At 37.4% G+C, this 17,822-nt stretch overlaps 1 protein-coding gene across 2 annotated transcripts in view; it reads right to left on the bottom strand.

The window, feature by feature from the left end:
* Positions 1 to 17,822, bottom strand: part of ODAD2 (outer dynein arm docking complex subunit 2) — a 181,727-nt gene that overhangs the window by 49,507 nt on the left and 114,398 nt on the right. For both annotated transcript variants that reach the window (XM_055334519.1, XM_055334518.1), the window contains 2 exons: positions 8,153 to 8,341; positions 6,624 to 6,845 (listed from right to left, as the gene is read on the bottom strand). In XM_055334519.1, the coding sequence (XP_055190494.1) occupies positions 6,624 to 6,845; positions 8,153 to 8,341 (411 nt within the window). The remainder of the gene's footprint in view (positions 1 to 6,623; positions 6,846 to 8,152; positions 8,342 to 17,822) is intronic.

Genomic DNA, 17,822 nt, shown 5'->3' with positions numbered 1-17,822 from the left:
AACCTGGTCAACAGCACATTAAATGCAAATATTGTAGACACTCTATAACCTGCCCATAAAGGCAGAGGTTGTGATTTGAATTAAAAAAAAAAAAAAAAGCAAGCCCCTACTACATGCTGCCTACAAATAGTGAATAAATAAAAATACACAAATGGGGTAAAATTTTAGAAAGGACTACAGAATTTAGCATACTAATTCCAACCAAAAGAAAGCAGGAGAAAAGGCAGATTTCAAAGCAAAGAATATGACAAGGCATGAAGGTGATTTCATACATATAAAGGGGTCTCAAGAAGACATACTATTCCTAAATACTTATGTAGCTAATAAGAGAGCTCCAAAATGCATGAATAAAAGAACTGATGAGATAGAACTGTAAGAAAGATGTATAATATTTGAATAATATATATATTATTAAGGGAGATATATCAGCGCTATAAAATTCTCCCAGAAAACTTAAGGAGGAATAATTTCCAACTCATTTATGGAAGCATTACTGTGATAGCAAAACAGAGACATTACAAGAAAAAAATACTACAAACCAACATCCCTCATGAACACAGATGCAAAACTCTAAGCAACACTTTAGCAAATTATGTTCAACAGTGTAGAAAAAGGATAACACACTGTAGCTACGTGGGTCCATCCCAAGAATGCTGGGTTGGTTTAACATTTAAAAACCAAATCAATGTGATTCTCCATAATAACAAACTCTAAAAGAAAAGCCATAATATAATCTCAATAGACACCGTAAAAAGCATTTAACAATATCCAGTATCTTTTCCTGATAAAAAAATTTTCATCAAAGTAGTAATAGAAGGGAACTTACTCAACCTGATAAAAGTCACCTAAAAGGGGCACCTGGGTGGCTCCGGTGGTTAAGGGCTCAACTCTTGATTTCAGCTCAGGTCTTGATCTAGGGGGATTGTGAGTTCAAACCCCACATTAGGCTCCTTGCTGGGAAGAGACTTAAAAAAAGTTACCTAACAAAAACCTACAGCCAACAGTAAACTGAACGGTGAAACACTGAATGTATTCCCTCCAAGATCAGGAATAAGACTGGGATATCTGCTCTTATTGTTTTATTCCCAGTATTGCATAGGAATGACTGGCCCATGCAATCAGTAAAAGAGGCATCCAGGTTAGAAATAAAAGGCATCCAGGTTAGAAAAGAAGAAAGAGAAGTCTTTATTTGTAGATGACATGATTATGCGGCAATTGACAATCTGTTTTTGTATGGCTTAAAGAATGAAGAATGTTTTTTGTACAGTTATAATCAGTAATAACAACAACAATAAAAGAAGAATCTACAACAGAGACTTAATGTGGTCCATAAAGCCTAAAATATTTACTATTTGGTCCTTCAGAGAAAATGGTTGCTGACTCCTGGTCTATGTAGAAAATCTGCAGGAATCTACAAAAGCCTACTAGATCTAATAAATGAATTTAACAAGGTTGCAGGATATAAGATTAATAACACACAAGATCAATTAAATTTCTATATAACAATGAACAATCAAAAATTGAAAATCTTAAAATTACATTTAAAGTAGCATCAAAAACATTTATATAGGAGTAAATCTAACGAAAGATGTAAAAAACCTATGTGAAGAAAATCACATAATATTGCTGAAAAATAAACATGTAAATAATGGAGAGATATTTCTTCTTTATGAGTAGATGACAATAATGTTAAGATGTCAATTCCCCCCACAAAAGATGTATAGATTCATTGCCCATCCCAAACAAAATCTCAGAAAGCATTTCCTGTAAAAATTAACAAACTGATTAAAAATTTATATGGAAATGTAAAAAGCTAGAATAGTCAAAGTAACTTAAAAAAAGAAAAAGGTAGGAAAAGTGACAACACCTAACTTTAGGGCTTATTACAAAGCTACAGTAGTTAAGACAATATGGTATTGGTATAAATATGGAAAGAACAATGTAACAAAACAGATATATTCAACTATTTTTTTTCAAGATTGCAAAAGAAATTCAGCAGGGAAAGGGCACTATTTCAACAAAGGATACTCATATGCCCCCCAAATGAACTGCAATTCATTCCTAGGATGGTAAACAAAAATTTACTCAAAATGGTTTACAGACTTAAATGTAAAACCAAAAGTTATAGAACTTCCAAAAGAAAACATGGGAGATCTTTGTGACTATGTGTTAGGCAAATATTTCCTAGACATAACACCAAAAGCACAGTCCATAAAACAACAACAACAACAAAACCACAAGATAAATTAGACTTCATCTACTTTGGGGAGGGGATCATTATCCTGATCTGATCCTGGCTTTGTGGGTATGTGTCTATACCTCACAATTTATTACACTGACACTCTTGATATGTGCATGTCAATTATAAAGTTATTACATATTTTAAGTTAGAAATGAAATAAGGAAAACATTTGTGTATGTATAATATTAGAGTTAATCTAACTCACGGAATCCTTAAGTAATCATACATTTCTTTCTCACTTTATTTTTTTAAATTTTATTTATTTATTCATGAGAGACAGAGACAGAGTGGCAGAGACATAAGAAGAGGGAGAAGCAGGCTCCTTGCAGGGAGACTGATGTGGGACTTGAGCCCCAGATCCGGGATCATGACCTGAGCTGAAGGCAGATGCTCAACCGGCTGACCCACCCAGGTGCCCCTCTTTCTCACTTTAAAGGATAAACGCAAATAACGAGTCAATCAGAAAGAAATCTGGGGGTGCCTGGGTGGCTCAGTCGGTTAAGCATTTGCCTTCAGCTCAGGTCATCATCCCAGAGTCCTGGGATCGAGCCTCATGTTGGGCTCCCTGCTCAGTGAGAGCCTGCTTCTCTTTCTCCCCCCTGCTCATGCTCTCTCTTGCCATCTCTTTCGTTATCTCTCTTCTCCCTCTCAAATAAATAAATAAAATCTTTAAAAAAATAAAGTAGAAACAAGTCTGTATATGACTCTATCTCTGGTATCATCATATAGTTACTGATACCTAAAAGTGCTAAGTGGTTTAAGTCCATTTCCTTGACTCAAATAAGTGCTAAAAAAAAAAAGATAAAAAAAAGGGACATACTCCAAAGGACTCAAAAGTATTAGTGATATTTTTGTTTTGGTGCCAGGCTTCAAGGACTAGAGGGTGTGTTTGCTTCTGGGTTCATCTTCTCCACTCTCTGGAATGCCACCTGAGTCTGGGAGGCTGCCAAGATGGCCCTTGCAGTTCCACCCAATGTGAACTGTTCCTTCTACTCTCTGCTGGACCCACTTCTGGTTGTATTTTCTGCAATCTCTTCAATTTCCTGCCTTCTAGAAAAGTGATAGGCTCTAATGTAGCTTTCACCTGCCTGGTATAGACATTTGCAAAACAAATCCAGTCACCATGGGGAAGGGAGCTTAATGCTGTTTATAGGTGCTCATCATCTTTCTATCTGATCACTTTTTCTGTCTTAGGAAAGGGCTTGTCTTGCTCAGTTTTTCCTGCAACTTCTTTTCCTCCTTGTATTACTTTCTTATGTTACAGTTTTGTTATGATTAGCAGTAACTGTTATATCTCCTAGACTTATGCTTTCCATAGAGTTGCCAACAGATCTGCATGCATGTTCACCAGGTTTTATAATAATGCAAGTCCCTGCACTGATACTTTTGAGAAGAGATCTGTGTAAAATCATAAAGAGGATAAAGAGTGCATTATTCCTCTCATGTCGCATTTACCAGGGCAGGCGATTTCTTAGTTTGTACAGAACTTCTTATCTGGGAAGGCTCTAACACCAGGATTATTTTTCAACATAATTGAGTCAGGAAATCCTTATTGATCACTTCGCAGTTTTTAAACACAAAACCTTTGGAAACTCCCTCTTCCTCTGGCTTCTAGAACTCCCGGGTAACCTGTTAACTTCCCAAGGTTACTTTGACAGCTCTTCTTCCTAGCCTACATGCTCCGTGAATGCAAATATAGACATTTCCCAGGCTTCTCTAAACTCTCTGCCAAAAACAACTTATCTACCCTTGTTCGTGACTTTTTACCTCTCACTGATACTTCCTGATCTTCCCCTCTCCTGCCTCTAGACTTGTGCTGTCCAATAAGAAAGCCACTAGCCGGGGATCCCTGGGTGGCTCAGCGGTTTAGCGCCTGCCTTCAGCCCAGGGCGTGATCCTGGAGTCCTGGGATCGAGTCCCGCGTTGGGCTCCCTGCATGGAGCCTGCTTCTCCCTCTGCCTGTGTCTCTGCCTCTCTCTCTCTCTCTCTCTGTCTGTCTCTCATGAATAAATAAATAAAATCTTTGGGAAAAAAAAAAGAAAGAAAGAAAGCCACTAGCCACTGGTGAGAACCTGAAACATGGCTAGTCCCAATGGAGGTGTACCGCCAGTATAAAACAGAAATACTATATACATATACACATACGCCCATATATATGTGTGTGCATGTGTGAAATAGTATTGATTAAATGTAGAAGTAAAAATATTTTGGATATAATAGGTTAAATAAAATATGTCACTAAAACTAATTTCACCTCTTTTTATCTTTTCTGAAATTCTACCCCCTAGAAAGTTTAATATTACATATTTGGCTTACTTTACATTTGTACTGGACAGCACTGCACTAGACCGGAAATTCAAACTGACCATTTAAATCGAACACAGTAGAAACCGAAACCAATCTATTCCAGACCCTCAAGCCTGCTCACTGTTATTATGGAATAAACATCAGTTGGCATGAGACAGATAGGTTGTGTAACATCAGCTGCTGTTGTTAAGGAAAAGGTAAGATGAAGGAACTAACTCTAGGATAAATTACTTATGAACCGGGTGACAGGATGAGTCTGGTAATTGTCAACCTTGCTCATGGGCAGCTGTAATGGGAATGTTTGTAGGACTGGGAAATAACACTATAAGATTTTGACTAGAAAGGCATAGTAGCAATTAAGAATGAAAACAACTGGGGATTTGCCAAAATAGTGGATAATGTTTATATGGATTTGGAGTAAAAAATGTTAGCAGTTACACATTGTGACACTCACAGCAGGTACTGTTAACCAAACAAATATGCCAAATATTTTCTTGCATGATCTTGGGTGATAGAATCTTCTTCTTCACCTAGCCCCAAATCTGGAGTCATTTTTGACTCAACCCTTTCCTTAGTCCTCATACCCAAGCACTATACCAAGCCCAGTTTATTCTACTGATACCCACTCACCACATCCACATTTATTTCCTCCTTAAAGAAAACCAGAGAGGGGTGCCTGGGTGGCTCAGTTGGTTAAGTGTCCTCCTTGACTTGGGCTCAGGTCATGATCTCAGGGTTGTGAAACTGAGCCCTGAATGGGGCTCTGCGCTGAGTGTTGAGCCGGGTTAAGACTCTCTCTCTCTCTCTCTCTCTCTCTCTCTCTCTCTCCCTCTGCCCCCCACCCCTGCTCATGCGTACGTTCTCTCTAAAAGAAAACAAAACAAAACAAAACAAAACAAAACACAGAAAGGAGACACGGGTCCATATGCTGCCCTCACAGTCCCAAGAGGGAGAGCTTAGGATTAGGGCTGCCTCTATATCATGACAGAGTAATTTACAAAAAACAATATCCTGTTCTTTACAGTTATTCTCTGGTAGAAATAACAGGTAGTTAGGAAGGCAAATAGGCAAGATGGAGAGGCCCTCAAGAGACCTTGAGATGAGGAGGAAAGAAAGGGTCTAGGGCTAAAAAAACCCTGTTTTCTTTCTTGGCTTTTCTCTTTCCTGTCCCCTCCCCCTCTAATCATTTTTATTGCCTTCTTTTTCTAGCACATATAAGCTGTGTGGGTGGGTGAACAGAGTTCCATCACTTTACATAGCAGAATACGATTCCTAAGTGATTTTTGGGTTATCCATTGGCTTGCCTTAGAAGAAATGATTCAGAATTGCATGTGCAGCTGGCATTTATGTCAATTAAACCATAAACCTTATTAAATTTTAAAACTTTGAGTAGCCTAAAATTCTCTTCTTAAACTGGCAATTGTCTCAGCATATGTTATATTTCAGACACTGTATCATGCTACTTAATTTTTATAGTTTCATTTTTTTAAAGGCATGTTAGGTTGGGCAAGTCTTGTTCAAGACCAGAATGTATAGATATATAAATGTCTATGTGCAGAAACTCTCCTACCTGTGTATTGACTAAAGGCAAAGAAAATTTGATGCACAGATTTTTTTGTTAGAGAACATATGTCTTTAAATTGGTCCTTTGCTATTACAGTTAAGACTGTCAGGTTGTAGTCTAGTTGTTGTTTCAGTCAGTTCCTTTGCTGTTGAGTTCATGCCTCTATTTTGTTATTTAAGTGCTAAGTAAATAATATATTAAGTAGAATTATGAATGCCAGTGATTATTTATGCACTGTACATTTTTAAAATCAATTCAAACTACAGAGCAATTATTTAACTAAGTATGTTTTATATTCTTTAAGAAAAATTCGCTCTCCAACTTTTCTGCAGCATAAACCATGCTAACACATAGCTCAACTGCAGCCACGACCCAACAAATAGGCAGTTTTGTGTGTCCAAATACCCCTCATCAGTGAAACTTTATTGTTATGTAAGTTTCTTTTCAGCCTCCATCTACCTAATTTGGACTAAACCATAAAGTCAACCATACCTTTACAGTCAACCATACCTTTACCGCACCATTCTCGTGCATGGTGATGCAGTTATCTGCATCTTCTGAGAGCTGGTACAAGGCTTGAGCTGTTGCTCGATGTACGTTGGCATCATTTGATTTCAGATAACGCACTAATGGAGCCACTGCTTTGTACTCGCCAAAGGCCACTCTATTTCTGCCCCACATACAGCAACGTGAAATAGCTTCTGCTAGATGACGCCTCAGTTTATCATTATTCTGCACAAAGGAAATGAATTGTGGTATATGTACTGCAATGGACCTGTGAGGTCATGTTTCTGTGCTAGATGTTTATTACCCAATAAAATGCCCCCGAGTCAAGGGAAAAAGGCTAGCAGGCTGGTCAGATGGTGTCTTGAAGGAAATTAGTATTCTCCTGGTCCCTCATGGGCCAAGGTTCAATCCTGAGTTTTCTTTTTATGGCTTTAAAAATTTTTAAATTTCTTTTTACTGACTACTGAATGTAGTCAATACACTCAAAAGTGATCAAGTGTCTGGCATTTATTATTTGCTCAAGGATTTATTTCCTTTTGAGCAAGTGCTTTATTTAGTTAAAAAAATAGTTAAAGAATATTGGGCATTCTTACGGGGGGCATTTCACTTTACTGGGCTAGGTGGATTAACTTTATACCTTTACCCTAGGAATACTTCTACAGTATACACCTTGTATACTGTATACACCAGTAATACACCTTGGTCCCCAAGAGGGAGAAGACAATGCAGCAAACAATGACATGTTTCAGTCTGCCATATTTCTTTCTCTATCCTTTATCCAGACTATATTCTTCTTCTTCTATGTATACTTACTCCTACAGGTATAATATAACTAAACAGGATATAGTTTTCTGTTTATTTATTATATTTTTCTCCTTATTTAGGCAACAACTTGATGTCCTTAAGTGAATTTGGAACTCAGTGTTAGGCTGGCCCTAAAAAGTCTTCTAAACCAAGCATCCTTCCAGTGATGGAATTTTTGCTCTGAGATTTTCCTGCCAAGAGGTAGCCCAAGTTATGCTCAAATACTTCTGGTCATGGTGAAGTCATTATCTCCCAAGGCTGCTTATTCTATCTGGCACAGCCCTGAATAAATAATACAGTGGTTGCCAGAGTCTTCCAGCTCAAGAATGCCATCAATCCAAGCTTTTAAGCCTGGGGAGGAGCATTTATCTTCTTAAGTTGGCATGAACAATTATCTTAAAGATAATGATAATGATGGTGGGGATAGAAGATGATAGCTAATACTTCTACAATAACATTTATGTTTGCTACCACTTTACTTCCCAGTAATAAATAAAAAACAGCCTCTATTTTATAAGGATCTTGCACATAAAATTACACAGTTTGAATACACTTTTGCATTGATTAGTCCCAGAGAAATTAAATGAGGTGACTCAAAATCTCATACCTCATAGGTGATGGATAGTAAGCTTGAATCCAGGTCTCTGGACTTTAAGCTTATTTTTTTTTATTATACCATGATATCTTATGACAATACACAGTGAATATAAAAGGATGTTGTTACTTACTGTATTTGCTAGTTTGGACAATAAAGGGACAACTCCATGATCTGTAATAACAGCTAAATTTTCTTGATCTTTTGCAATGTTGGTAATAGCAGCGCATACACTTGCCAAAACTTCTTTATTATCTGATTTCAGTAAATTGACAATAAGTTCCAAACCACCAACAAAGCAACGAACCATTTCTCCAGCATCCTAGAGAACAATTAAAAACAAAAGATGTTACCAAAAATAATCTTATGATTAATAGTTTTTTTAAAAAGTAGAAAGTAATGATAAGGCTGTGCGGTACACTTTTGGCATAAAAAACAAATTCAGTTTATTTCCTTATTATACGTATTTCTATGTATGTAAGTATATGTATATATACACACACAATTCAGTTTCAACAAATATTAATTGAACAACTACTATGTGAGTTACCATGCTAACTACTGGGGATATAGAAGTTAGCAAAATACAGTGGAGTCTTATTATTTGCAGTAGCTGTATTTTATAAAGTCATCACAAAAATTGAATTAGTAAATATTGAACCATTGTTTCTAGGGGAAATGCAGCATTAGCTTCCTACACACTTCTGGTCACAATTTTATCAACTGATCAGTATATAACCTTGTTTTACGTGTGTTTCTGCTTGAAGATATCTTGTTTCATAAATTGTTAATTCATTAATGTTGAATTTGTAGACACTACACTGTAAGTCATGCCAGAGGGAAGCTTATCTAACACACAAATTTTTTCCCTAAGGCACATCACAGCCCTCTGATGCTTAGGAAGACCAGAGAGCACTGAGGGGGTACTACAATGGCAGCCATGACAAAAAGTGAAATCACCAACAAAACCCACAAAGATATGAAAAATGTGCCATTGAGTAGACTACAAAATGGATGCTTATTAATAAATAGTATGAGAGCTAAGACAAGAAGGCAGAGTGTCATCTTGTTCAACCCCAGCCGAGAATATGCATTTTAGGTGACTCAAATTTTTCACCTCTCTGTGTATGTCCAAGAATGACCACAGAAGTGTTCTAAATATTGATTTGAGGGTTACAAACATTTTAGCAAGTAAGCCAAAATTCCCAAACTGAATTTGTGAAGAATGTAGATTAACTGTGTATACTTTTTTGCCATTGTATTACTTGCAATCCAGTGGGGAGTAGGGACATTAAGAAGTATAACGGAGACACCTAGGTGGCTCAGTCTGTTAAACAACCAACTCTTGGGCAGCCCGGGTGGCTCAGCGGTTTAGCGCTGATCCTGAGGACCCGGGATCGAGTCCCGCATCGGGTTCCCTGCATGGGGTCTGCTTCTCCCTCTGCCTGTGTCTCTGCCACTCTCTCTCTCTCTCTGGTCTCTCATATATAAACACATAAAATCCTAAAAACAACAACAACAACAAAACAACCAACTCCTGGTTTTGGCTCACATCATGATCTCAGGGTCCTGAAAGAGAGAGCCCTATGTGGGGCTTCGCGTTCAGTGGGTAGTCTTCTTGAAGTTTCTCTCCCTCTGCCCCTTCCCCCAATTCTCTCTAAAATAAGCAAATCTAAAAAAAAAAAGGAATAATTATAATGAATAGCACACTAAGAGGAAAGATTCAAGGACTGCTACCAAAAGGATGTTTATTAACTAAGTCTAAAAGATGAGGAGTTAACCAGTGTGAAAGGGATTTAGGGTGGAGGAATCATCATGAAACAGAGTGAGAGAGATGAGGTGCCTTTTTTTTTAAAGTGCAAAATAGAGCATAAACTTACTAAGATCTTGAAGGGTCTTTATTGTGAGCTTTGGCAGAGAACATGGAGTTCATTTTAAAGGTGCAAGAAAGCCACTCAAAAGGTTTGAGTGTGTGTTGGTGGGAGGGTGGGGAGTGGGGAAGAGGATTTTATCAATTTTGTATCACAATAGACCTCTCTGGATTACAGAGTTGAGGTTAGGGCAAAGCCTGGTGCTGGAAACTCAGGCTATTTCACTAAGTTCAGGTAAGAGGTGGTGGCAGTTTGGATGCAGGTGATGATCTAGCTCTGGAGGAAGGGGTGTGGGTTTGTGAGTGTTGACTGGTGAAGAAAAGGACCAGGGACTCAATAATGATTTCCCTGCTCCTAGCTTTACCTAATTGTGCTAATGTTAGGAAGGCAGGGTATTGTTTTGTTTTCTAGAGGTGGGAAAGGATGGTACTTGATATTAGTGGCCTGATTTGAATGAAGTGCCTACGAGACATTTATGTGGAGACATCCAGAAGTCAGCTGGATATACTGGTGTTTGGAGCTCAGGGAAGAAAACCAGGCTGGAGTTGTAGATTGGGAAGGCATCCCCATGAAGTCTGTAACTGAGGTAATGTGTGTGAGAGGTGGGGTGTGAGGGATGAGGGCTCTCTGTACCAGAGCCTAGAGAATGGACAGGAAAAGAATTTGTCAGAGGAGCCTGAAAACAGATAGTTGCATGGAAATCTTCACCTCCCCTGATGCATGGCAGTGCCTGTGTGATGACCAATTATTTGGCTCCATGGCTTTCTCAGGTAACAGAAATGAATACTTTTGGAGGGCCAGTTACATATTGGAAACTTTGCATAAATTATCTCAGTTAAACTTTGTAATAACCATGCAAAGTAGATATTATTTCCATTTTATTTTTTTATTTTTTATTTTTTAATTTTTTTATTCATTTATGATAGTCACAGAGAGAGAGAGAGTGAGAGAGAGTGAGAGACATAGGCAGAGGGAGAAGCAGGCTCCATGCACCGGGAGCCCGATGTGGGATTCGATCCTGGGTCTCCAGGATCGCACCCTGGGCCAAAGGCAGGCGCCAAACTGCTGCGCCACCCAGGGATCCCTTTTTTTTTTTAAATTTTTTATTTATTTATGATAGTCACAGAGAGAGAGAGAGAGAGAGAGAGAGAGAGAGGCAGAGGGAGAAATTATTTCCATTTTAGATTTCAAAGATGTTTAGATTTCATAAACTAGACTGTATCCCTCAAGGGGCCATGTTCTAGTCATCTTGGTGAAATTTATAATCATAAACCTGAACATCCCATCCCCATATCCCCCAAATTCTTCTCTAAGGATAAAATCCTTGTGGCGTGTGTGCCCCTGGCTTCCTTGTTTCACCTTCTCTGCCTTGATTTCCCTTCTCAACACACCCCCGCCCCCCATCCCATGCAAGCTCTAAGCCAGTACCTAATGCTGATAATTAATAATCAGAATCCTGACACTCATTTTCTGAGAATGGGGTTAAGTCTGGGGTGGGGCCTATAATTTTTTTTTTAATTTTAAAAATCTCTCCTGTGATTCTGAACTTCAGCCAGTATTGAAAACACTGCTTGTGCAGGACCTTCAAGTTATTGTCCTCAAACATGCTATGTGCATGTCTCTGGCATGTCTCTGTGTCTTTGTGTATGGCTTTTTTGTCTATTTTCTGACTAGCTTGGAACTTTCCATGTGGTCTCAGCTGCTGACTAAGGTATCATTCTCTTCAGGGAGCTTTCCTGAACTTTGAGTCTGGGTTAAGCTGCTCTTAGTATAATACCTGGTTCTTCTATATTAGAGCACTTACTATTTTCTGCAGTAGTGGCTTATTTGCCTTTGACCTAGAACATAAGTTCCAGGAGGACAGGGGCTCCTTCTGTCTTGTTTATTGCTCTATGCCCAATTTCTGTGAAGGTTTCTCTGCCAGTTTCTAGAAACCCCATTGAATTAATTTGCAAACTCATAGCTACATAAGGAAGCTTTTACTGAAGACATAAACCAAACTGAACTTCTAGTTATTGGTGAAGGAAGGACCCCAGTCAGGTTCTCCCCAGGTGTAAGTGGAAAGTATCTTTTCCACATCATGTTGCCTCTCCTGATTGTTGTGGGAAGTGTGTGAGCAGTATTACTGGCCTTGTTCTCAGTACCACACTTAAATACAATTTCTGCTAGGACATACATTCACATTCTGATGTATTAATAAAATTATTTTGAAAATATTTGCCATTTTCCCTAAAATTCTACAAGAAAGCCTTTTATATAAAACAAAAGAGATGACTATCCTTTGAATTGTATTCTACATTGCCACCTTCTCACTTCTATGCACTAGGATGCAACCACACTGAAAGATTAAAGTGTTAATTTACTAACCTTCGGTCAAATACACTACATAATTTAATCCAAATTTCCCCTTTGAAGCACTTAGTAGTAGTAGTAGTTGTTGTAGTACTACTTCTAAGGAAAACCTTAGAGAAGTGAATTAGTATGTGGAAAGTGAGATGATAAATGGCACAGTGTGTCTGAATCCATGTCTGCTTGACTCCAAAGCCACTCAACAATACTGCTGTTATGTAAACCCCTACCACACATGTGGTCTGGATGAAATAAATTCATAATCCTAACCACATACTTGGTCCAGATGTACATGTAAACTCAAAAGCAAAAACAATGGCTCTCAGAATTTCAGGGAACTTCAAAAGTGTAGCCCCAAAACTCAACTTTTCTAAGTGACATTATGTGTATCAATAAGCTAATTTACTTGTCAATTATGAAGTTATAGAACAATTCTTTTTCTCTAGAAAGACTAGAGGATTATCAGGAAGATGATGGTGGCATAGTTCTTTAATCTTCCTAAAGAAACAGAGAAATTAGTGGCAGCAAAACAAAAATACAGAAACTCTAGATGACAAGGTATCTTCAAAGATCCCCAAAAATACACAGATTGGGACAAACTACCAAAACTACATGCTCTAAGAAACCAGAAATCTACAGAGAGAAGGCAGAAGGACTTGGGAAGGCCCTAGAACCAGGGAGGCCAGACTGCCACCAGGTCTCACTGGAAAGCTCTGGAAAGCTCAGGAGCAGCCCCAACGGACTTTCTGGGCTCTGATTAATAGATAAGACCAACATGTCTCCAGGTCTGACAGTGCTGTAGCATTCTGTGGTCTGAGTTCTGTGAATCCATAATACCAACAATTGAAAGTAGTGGTTAAAGTCCTGTACTAAGGAAGAACTACCGGGAGTTGCATCCAAACAGGAAGACAGGGATAATGGGATGAAGGAATGATACAGTCCAGGTAAAAAGGGGTGTGTGTGTGTGTGGGGGGGGAAGCAAAGGAGCCTGAGTCTCCTCTCCATCACTTGGAAAATAAGAGGAGTGAGATCTTGAGAAGCATGAAATTAGAAAAACAACTCTGGTCCACACTTCCCTCCTAAAACACCATGAAAACTCATTTCACTTAAAACTGAGCAAAACAAAAAGATTACAGTCAATTCCATACGGAGTTAATATAAGAAAAAGAATGAGCTGAAAAAAAATCACAGAAGCCATGAAAAGAAAATACCAATTAGAATTATCAAAGCTCATGAATTAGGTGATTAGTAAAAAACCAATCTTAAAGGCAGGTGTAACCTATCTGCAAAGGATTAGAAATGAAAGAAAAAGTCATTTTGAAAATGAAGAGTAAACTAGAAGGAATGCAAAAACAAAAACAAAAACAAACTAGAAGGAATGCAAAAATGAATATACATAATAGGTAATATCTTTAAAAAAACAGAATATGTGAAGAGTCTAAAATGATGGGGGGAAAGCTAACAAAAAATTCAGGAGACTAGGCAAAGAAAATAACACACACATAGTAAGTCCCGAAGAAGGAAACAAAACATAATAATAGAGCAAATTTTTAAAACTATGATTTAAGAAACCTGAAATAAATAGAATCTGAGAGTATATTGGAAAGTCACCATATACACCTGGGAAAATTGGCCCAAAATGTGCTAACATAGAGAAATATTCTAGTACAACTGCTGGACTTTAATAAAAAAGAAAAAAAAATTATTTGGTCATCTAAGCAAAAAGACCAGGTCACTTCTAAGGGAAAGAATAAGATATTATCTTTAGCCTTTTCAGTAGTGATGTTTTTATGCAGAGGGAAAGAGAATAACATATGCAGACTATCTCAAGAGAAAATGTGAATCAATGTTTTAATATCCAGCCAAAATGACCTTCAAGTATAAAACTGTTATAAATGTGGAAGACTCCAGGGAATGTGAACACAGGCCCTTCTGAGGAATCGACTTGAGACTGACAGATCTCCAAAAAGACTAGAAAGACATTGACAAAAGGATGGAAGATCTCTTAAAATGCTCTAAGGCTTCATTTCCTTCAGGATGAGGTTTAAATCATTAGCATGATTCAAGTGTTTTCCCAGTCTGGCTCAACCTTACCTTCTGTTTTTTATTTTTTATTTTTTATTTTTTTATTTTTTTATTACCTTCTGGTCTTATTTCTAAGTGTATACTTTTGTATAAACTATTTTACAGCCTCTAGGCTTACTGGTGTTCCCTAAAGTGCCATGTTCTTTTACATTTTTGCCTATGACCCTTCTTTACCTGGATGCTCTTCTAAGCTCCCAGAAAGTCCTACTCAGCCCTGAAAAGTGACTCCTTTTAATAGCAGCTTAAATAATATTTCCCCCATAAAATCCACCCCCTGCCCTTCTTAGTATGGTACTCCTCCTACCCTCCACATTTCTGAAGCTGCTTTCTTCTCAAATCCATTCCTTCATTCTCCCATATTTGCCACAACTTGATTTTGTTTGAGTGTCTAACTCTCACACAGAAGCACTTGGAGAAAGTGCTTCTATGCCTCAGAGGTAATTCTTGACGGGCCTAAGCCTATCATGGAAGTCTCATTCCCTTGACCATTATTTGTTTAGGGCTGGGCTAGATATGGCCCAGTTATGATCAGTGAGTTCTGAGATAATGTCACCCAGGAATCCTCTGGAAGTTTTCCTGTTTATAATAATCATCACAGGTCATATTGAGAATGACAGAGCAGAGAGAGGAAACAGCCTGGGTTCCTTGATGACGTTGTTGTGGAATCAACCAGGCCTAAAATCCACTTTGGCCATTTAAAACCAAAGGCATCTGTAGCAACATTTTTCACTCTATTGTAATGATTTTCTAATGGGTCCTTTCCCCGTTATTTGTGAGCTCTTTAAGAACAGAGCTGTCTGGTCTTGTTCTGTTTCTCATTTGGAATGTGGTCTAGTGTCTGTCACAGAGTAGACTTCCTTTTTTAAAAAAAAAAAAGATTTTATTTATTTATTCATGAAAGAGAGAGAGAGAGGCAGAGGGAGAAGCAGGCTCCCTGGGGGAATCTGATGTGGAACTTGATCCCAGGACCCCAGGGCATGACCTTAGCCAAAGGCCTGAGCCACTCAGGTGCCCCTCACACAGGAGACTTCCAATAAATGTTTGACGAATTGTGAAAAAAATAAAAATAATGAGGGAACTATGACTTTAGGATACTGAGCCACAGTCACAAATACTAAAAAGCAAAGACCATTAATTATGTATTGATAGTATAACTAATAAAAGTAATCTAAGTGGGTAAGACCAATTCAACCTCACAGTCTAGTGACTTCCTGGTTGTCTTGCTGCTTTATCAGTAGAGACAGTGAGTCACAGCGCTGGGGCCATACTGGAAGAAATAACAAAAGTGATCACATCTGCTTCTGCTCCAAGAACTTCCTAAGGTACATGGTATGAGATAGAGGGAGCCAAAATCTCAATGAGATCATGGGCATGGCTCACCAAGGTCTTATAATGTTTACAATCTGTGGGACAGTGAAATGTTAGACTCAAGCCTACAGGTCCTGCCAAAGTTTGTTTATTTGCTTGGAAGGTGAGATTTCTCTCTCTCTCTCTCTCTCTCTCTTTTTCCCTTTTAGGTTTAAAGATTCTAAACATATGACATCTTGCCTCACATAGTTTCTATGGAAAGGGAGACAGTATATTTGAGAATGGAAAAAGTAATTATTCTGCCAAAACTGTCTTTCACTAATGCTAAACAACTGGGCAAATTTAACACATTTTCCACCTTCTCACATATCTTAAAAACTAGGCCTTGCCAACTCGCCACTGGTGCGATATTGGTTGTGCACAATTCACATTTTCATCTGTCATGCAAAAACCCCCAATTAGAATAATAATAGTAATAACAATGAAAACAGTCTAGCTTTTTGCAGTTTACAAAGGATTTCCACAAAGCTATCTCCTCTGATCCTCACAGCTCTGCCTTTGGGAGGCTTCCCATTTTATAAGATGGGAAGGGTCAAGGTTCATGAATAGTTAGTGACAAAACTAAAAATCCACTTTATGTTTCCTGATTTCTCATTTGTGCTATACACTGTGTGCTTAGACCAGAAAATGCCAACAATTATATCTACCAGATTAGACCTAGTTATAAACAGTGAGAAGAATCTTCACAATTTAGAGGATTAATAATCCCAAAGAGATGAAGCTACTTTGCCAATGACAGTCCATAAGACAAACAAAACAGTAATTGAAAGAGAGAATATGAAACACCTTTATAATGCTATTAAAGCTTGAATGTGTAAACAAGCAGGAAAAAGTGTCAAGTTCAAATTAACCGAAGTCAAATACACAAAATAGGACGAAAAATGTAAAGTAACAAAATACTTTTGGTTAAAATTCAACTAATAGGAAAATATTAAGGCGTTATTTACAGATTAATGAATAAAACAGAAAATTGGATGTTTTGGCATAGAGCAATTATACTAATGGGTATGAAATTCCTTCTCTTGCCTCCAGCGAAAAGAACTGGCAGTTTTCTGATGAGGTGAGATATACATAATGCAACTTTAAAGCACATACAAGGCAAGCATAACATGACTTAAGAACAAAAATTTTTAACCAGAAGGGCTATAAAAATACTGTTTTATGCCATACAGAGACCATACAATGCATAATACAGTATTTGAAAAAGATTTAAAAATAGCACATTGCATATAAAAAATTCCAAAAATGCTACTTTCACATTAGAACAGCATGTCAGAGAAACCAAAACTGAACAGGCAAATCTTGTCCTAAAAGTATATTCATTACATCAAATGCTTTAAAAATTCTAAATACAACATATATACACAAGGAGAACAGGCTGTTTGTGTCACTCTGTCACACAGTAAGATCCTTGTTCTGTTTCTAGGAGTTAACAAGTCCAACAGCTAAAAAAAATTTACTGATTTAGAACTACCTTCAACTTTCAAATGCAGTTCTTCAAAAATCAAGGTGAGGATATCAGTTATTACCTTTTTTTTTCATTCTAAACTGAAGTAAAAGTAAATTAATTTCAGGTAAAATAACTGATTCACTCCTCAGAGTGTAGATTTGCATGGCTGAAAATGCATTGTACTTTGAGGGTAGCTCTATCAAATTAAATCACAAAAAAAAAGAATAAATTTAATGGTTTTGATTTTCTCTACTTCCCTAGCCTAATTTATGATAATTTTCTTAAATATCACAGTTCTCTGTGATATCTTCCTATATCCTGTGTTGATTCTGTTTTGGATACATTATTATATTAATAAGGAAGTATAAATTGTGAGAAACCATTGTGTATCCTATTCCGAGGCTTAGAGAGTTAATTAAATGACATTCTTAAATGATGACTTTGAAAAAAGTATATAATTAGTACAAAAAGCTGAACAAATGTAAGTCAAATTATCATAAAATAGCTATTATATAAATATATGTGTGCATATATATGCATTTAATTTTTAATATTAGATATATATTTTTTAAAATAATGGCTTTAATCGTCATTTTGAATATATGGTAAGGGAAAGTGTACTTTAATTAAATATACATCAGACCAGTGATGCTGGCAAGGCTGAGTTAATTCTAATATTG

Source organism: Nyctereutes procyonoides, unplaced genomic scaffold (assembly GCF_905146905.1).
Source record: "Nyctereutes procyonoides isolate TBG_1078 unplaced genomic scaffold, NYPRO_anot_genome, whole genome shotgun sequence".
Classification (NCBI taxonomy): Eukaryota; Metazoa; Chordata; class Mammalia; order Carnivora; family Canidae; genus Nyctereutes; species Nyctereutes procyonoides.
The sequence above is the reverse complement of the archived record's forward strand: the minus strand, read 5'-3'. Positions and strand labels throughout refer to the sequence as shown.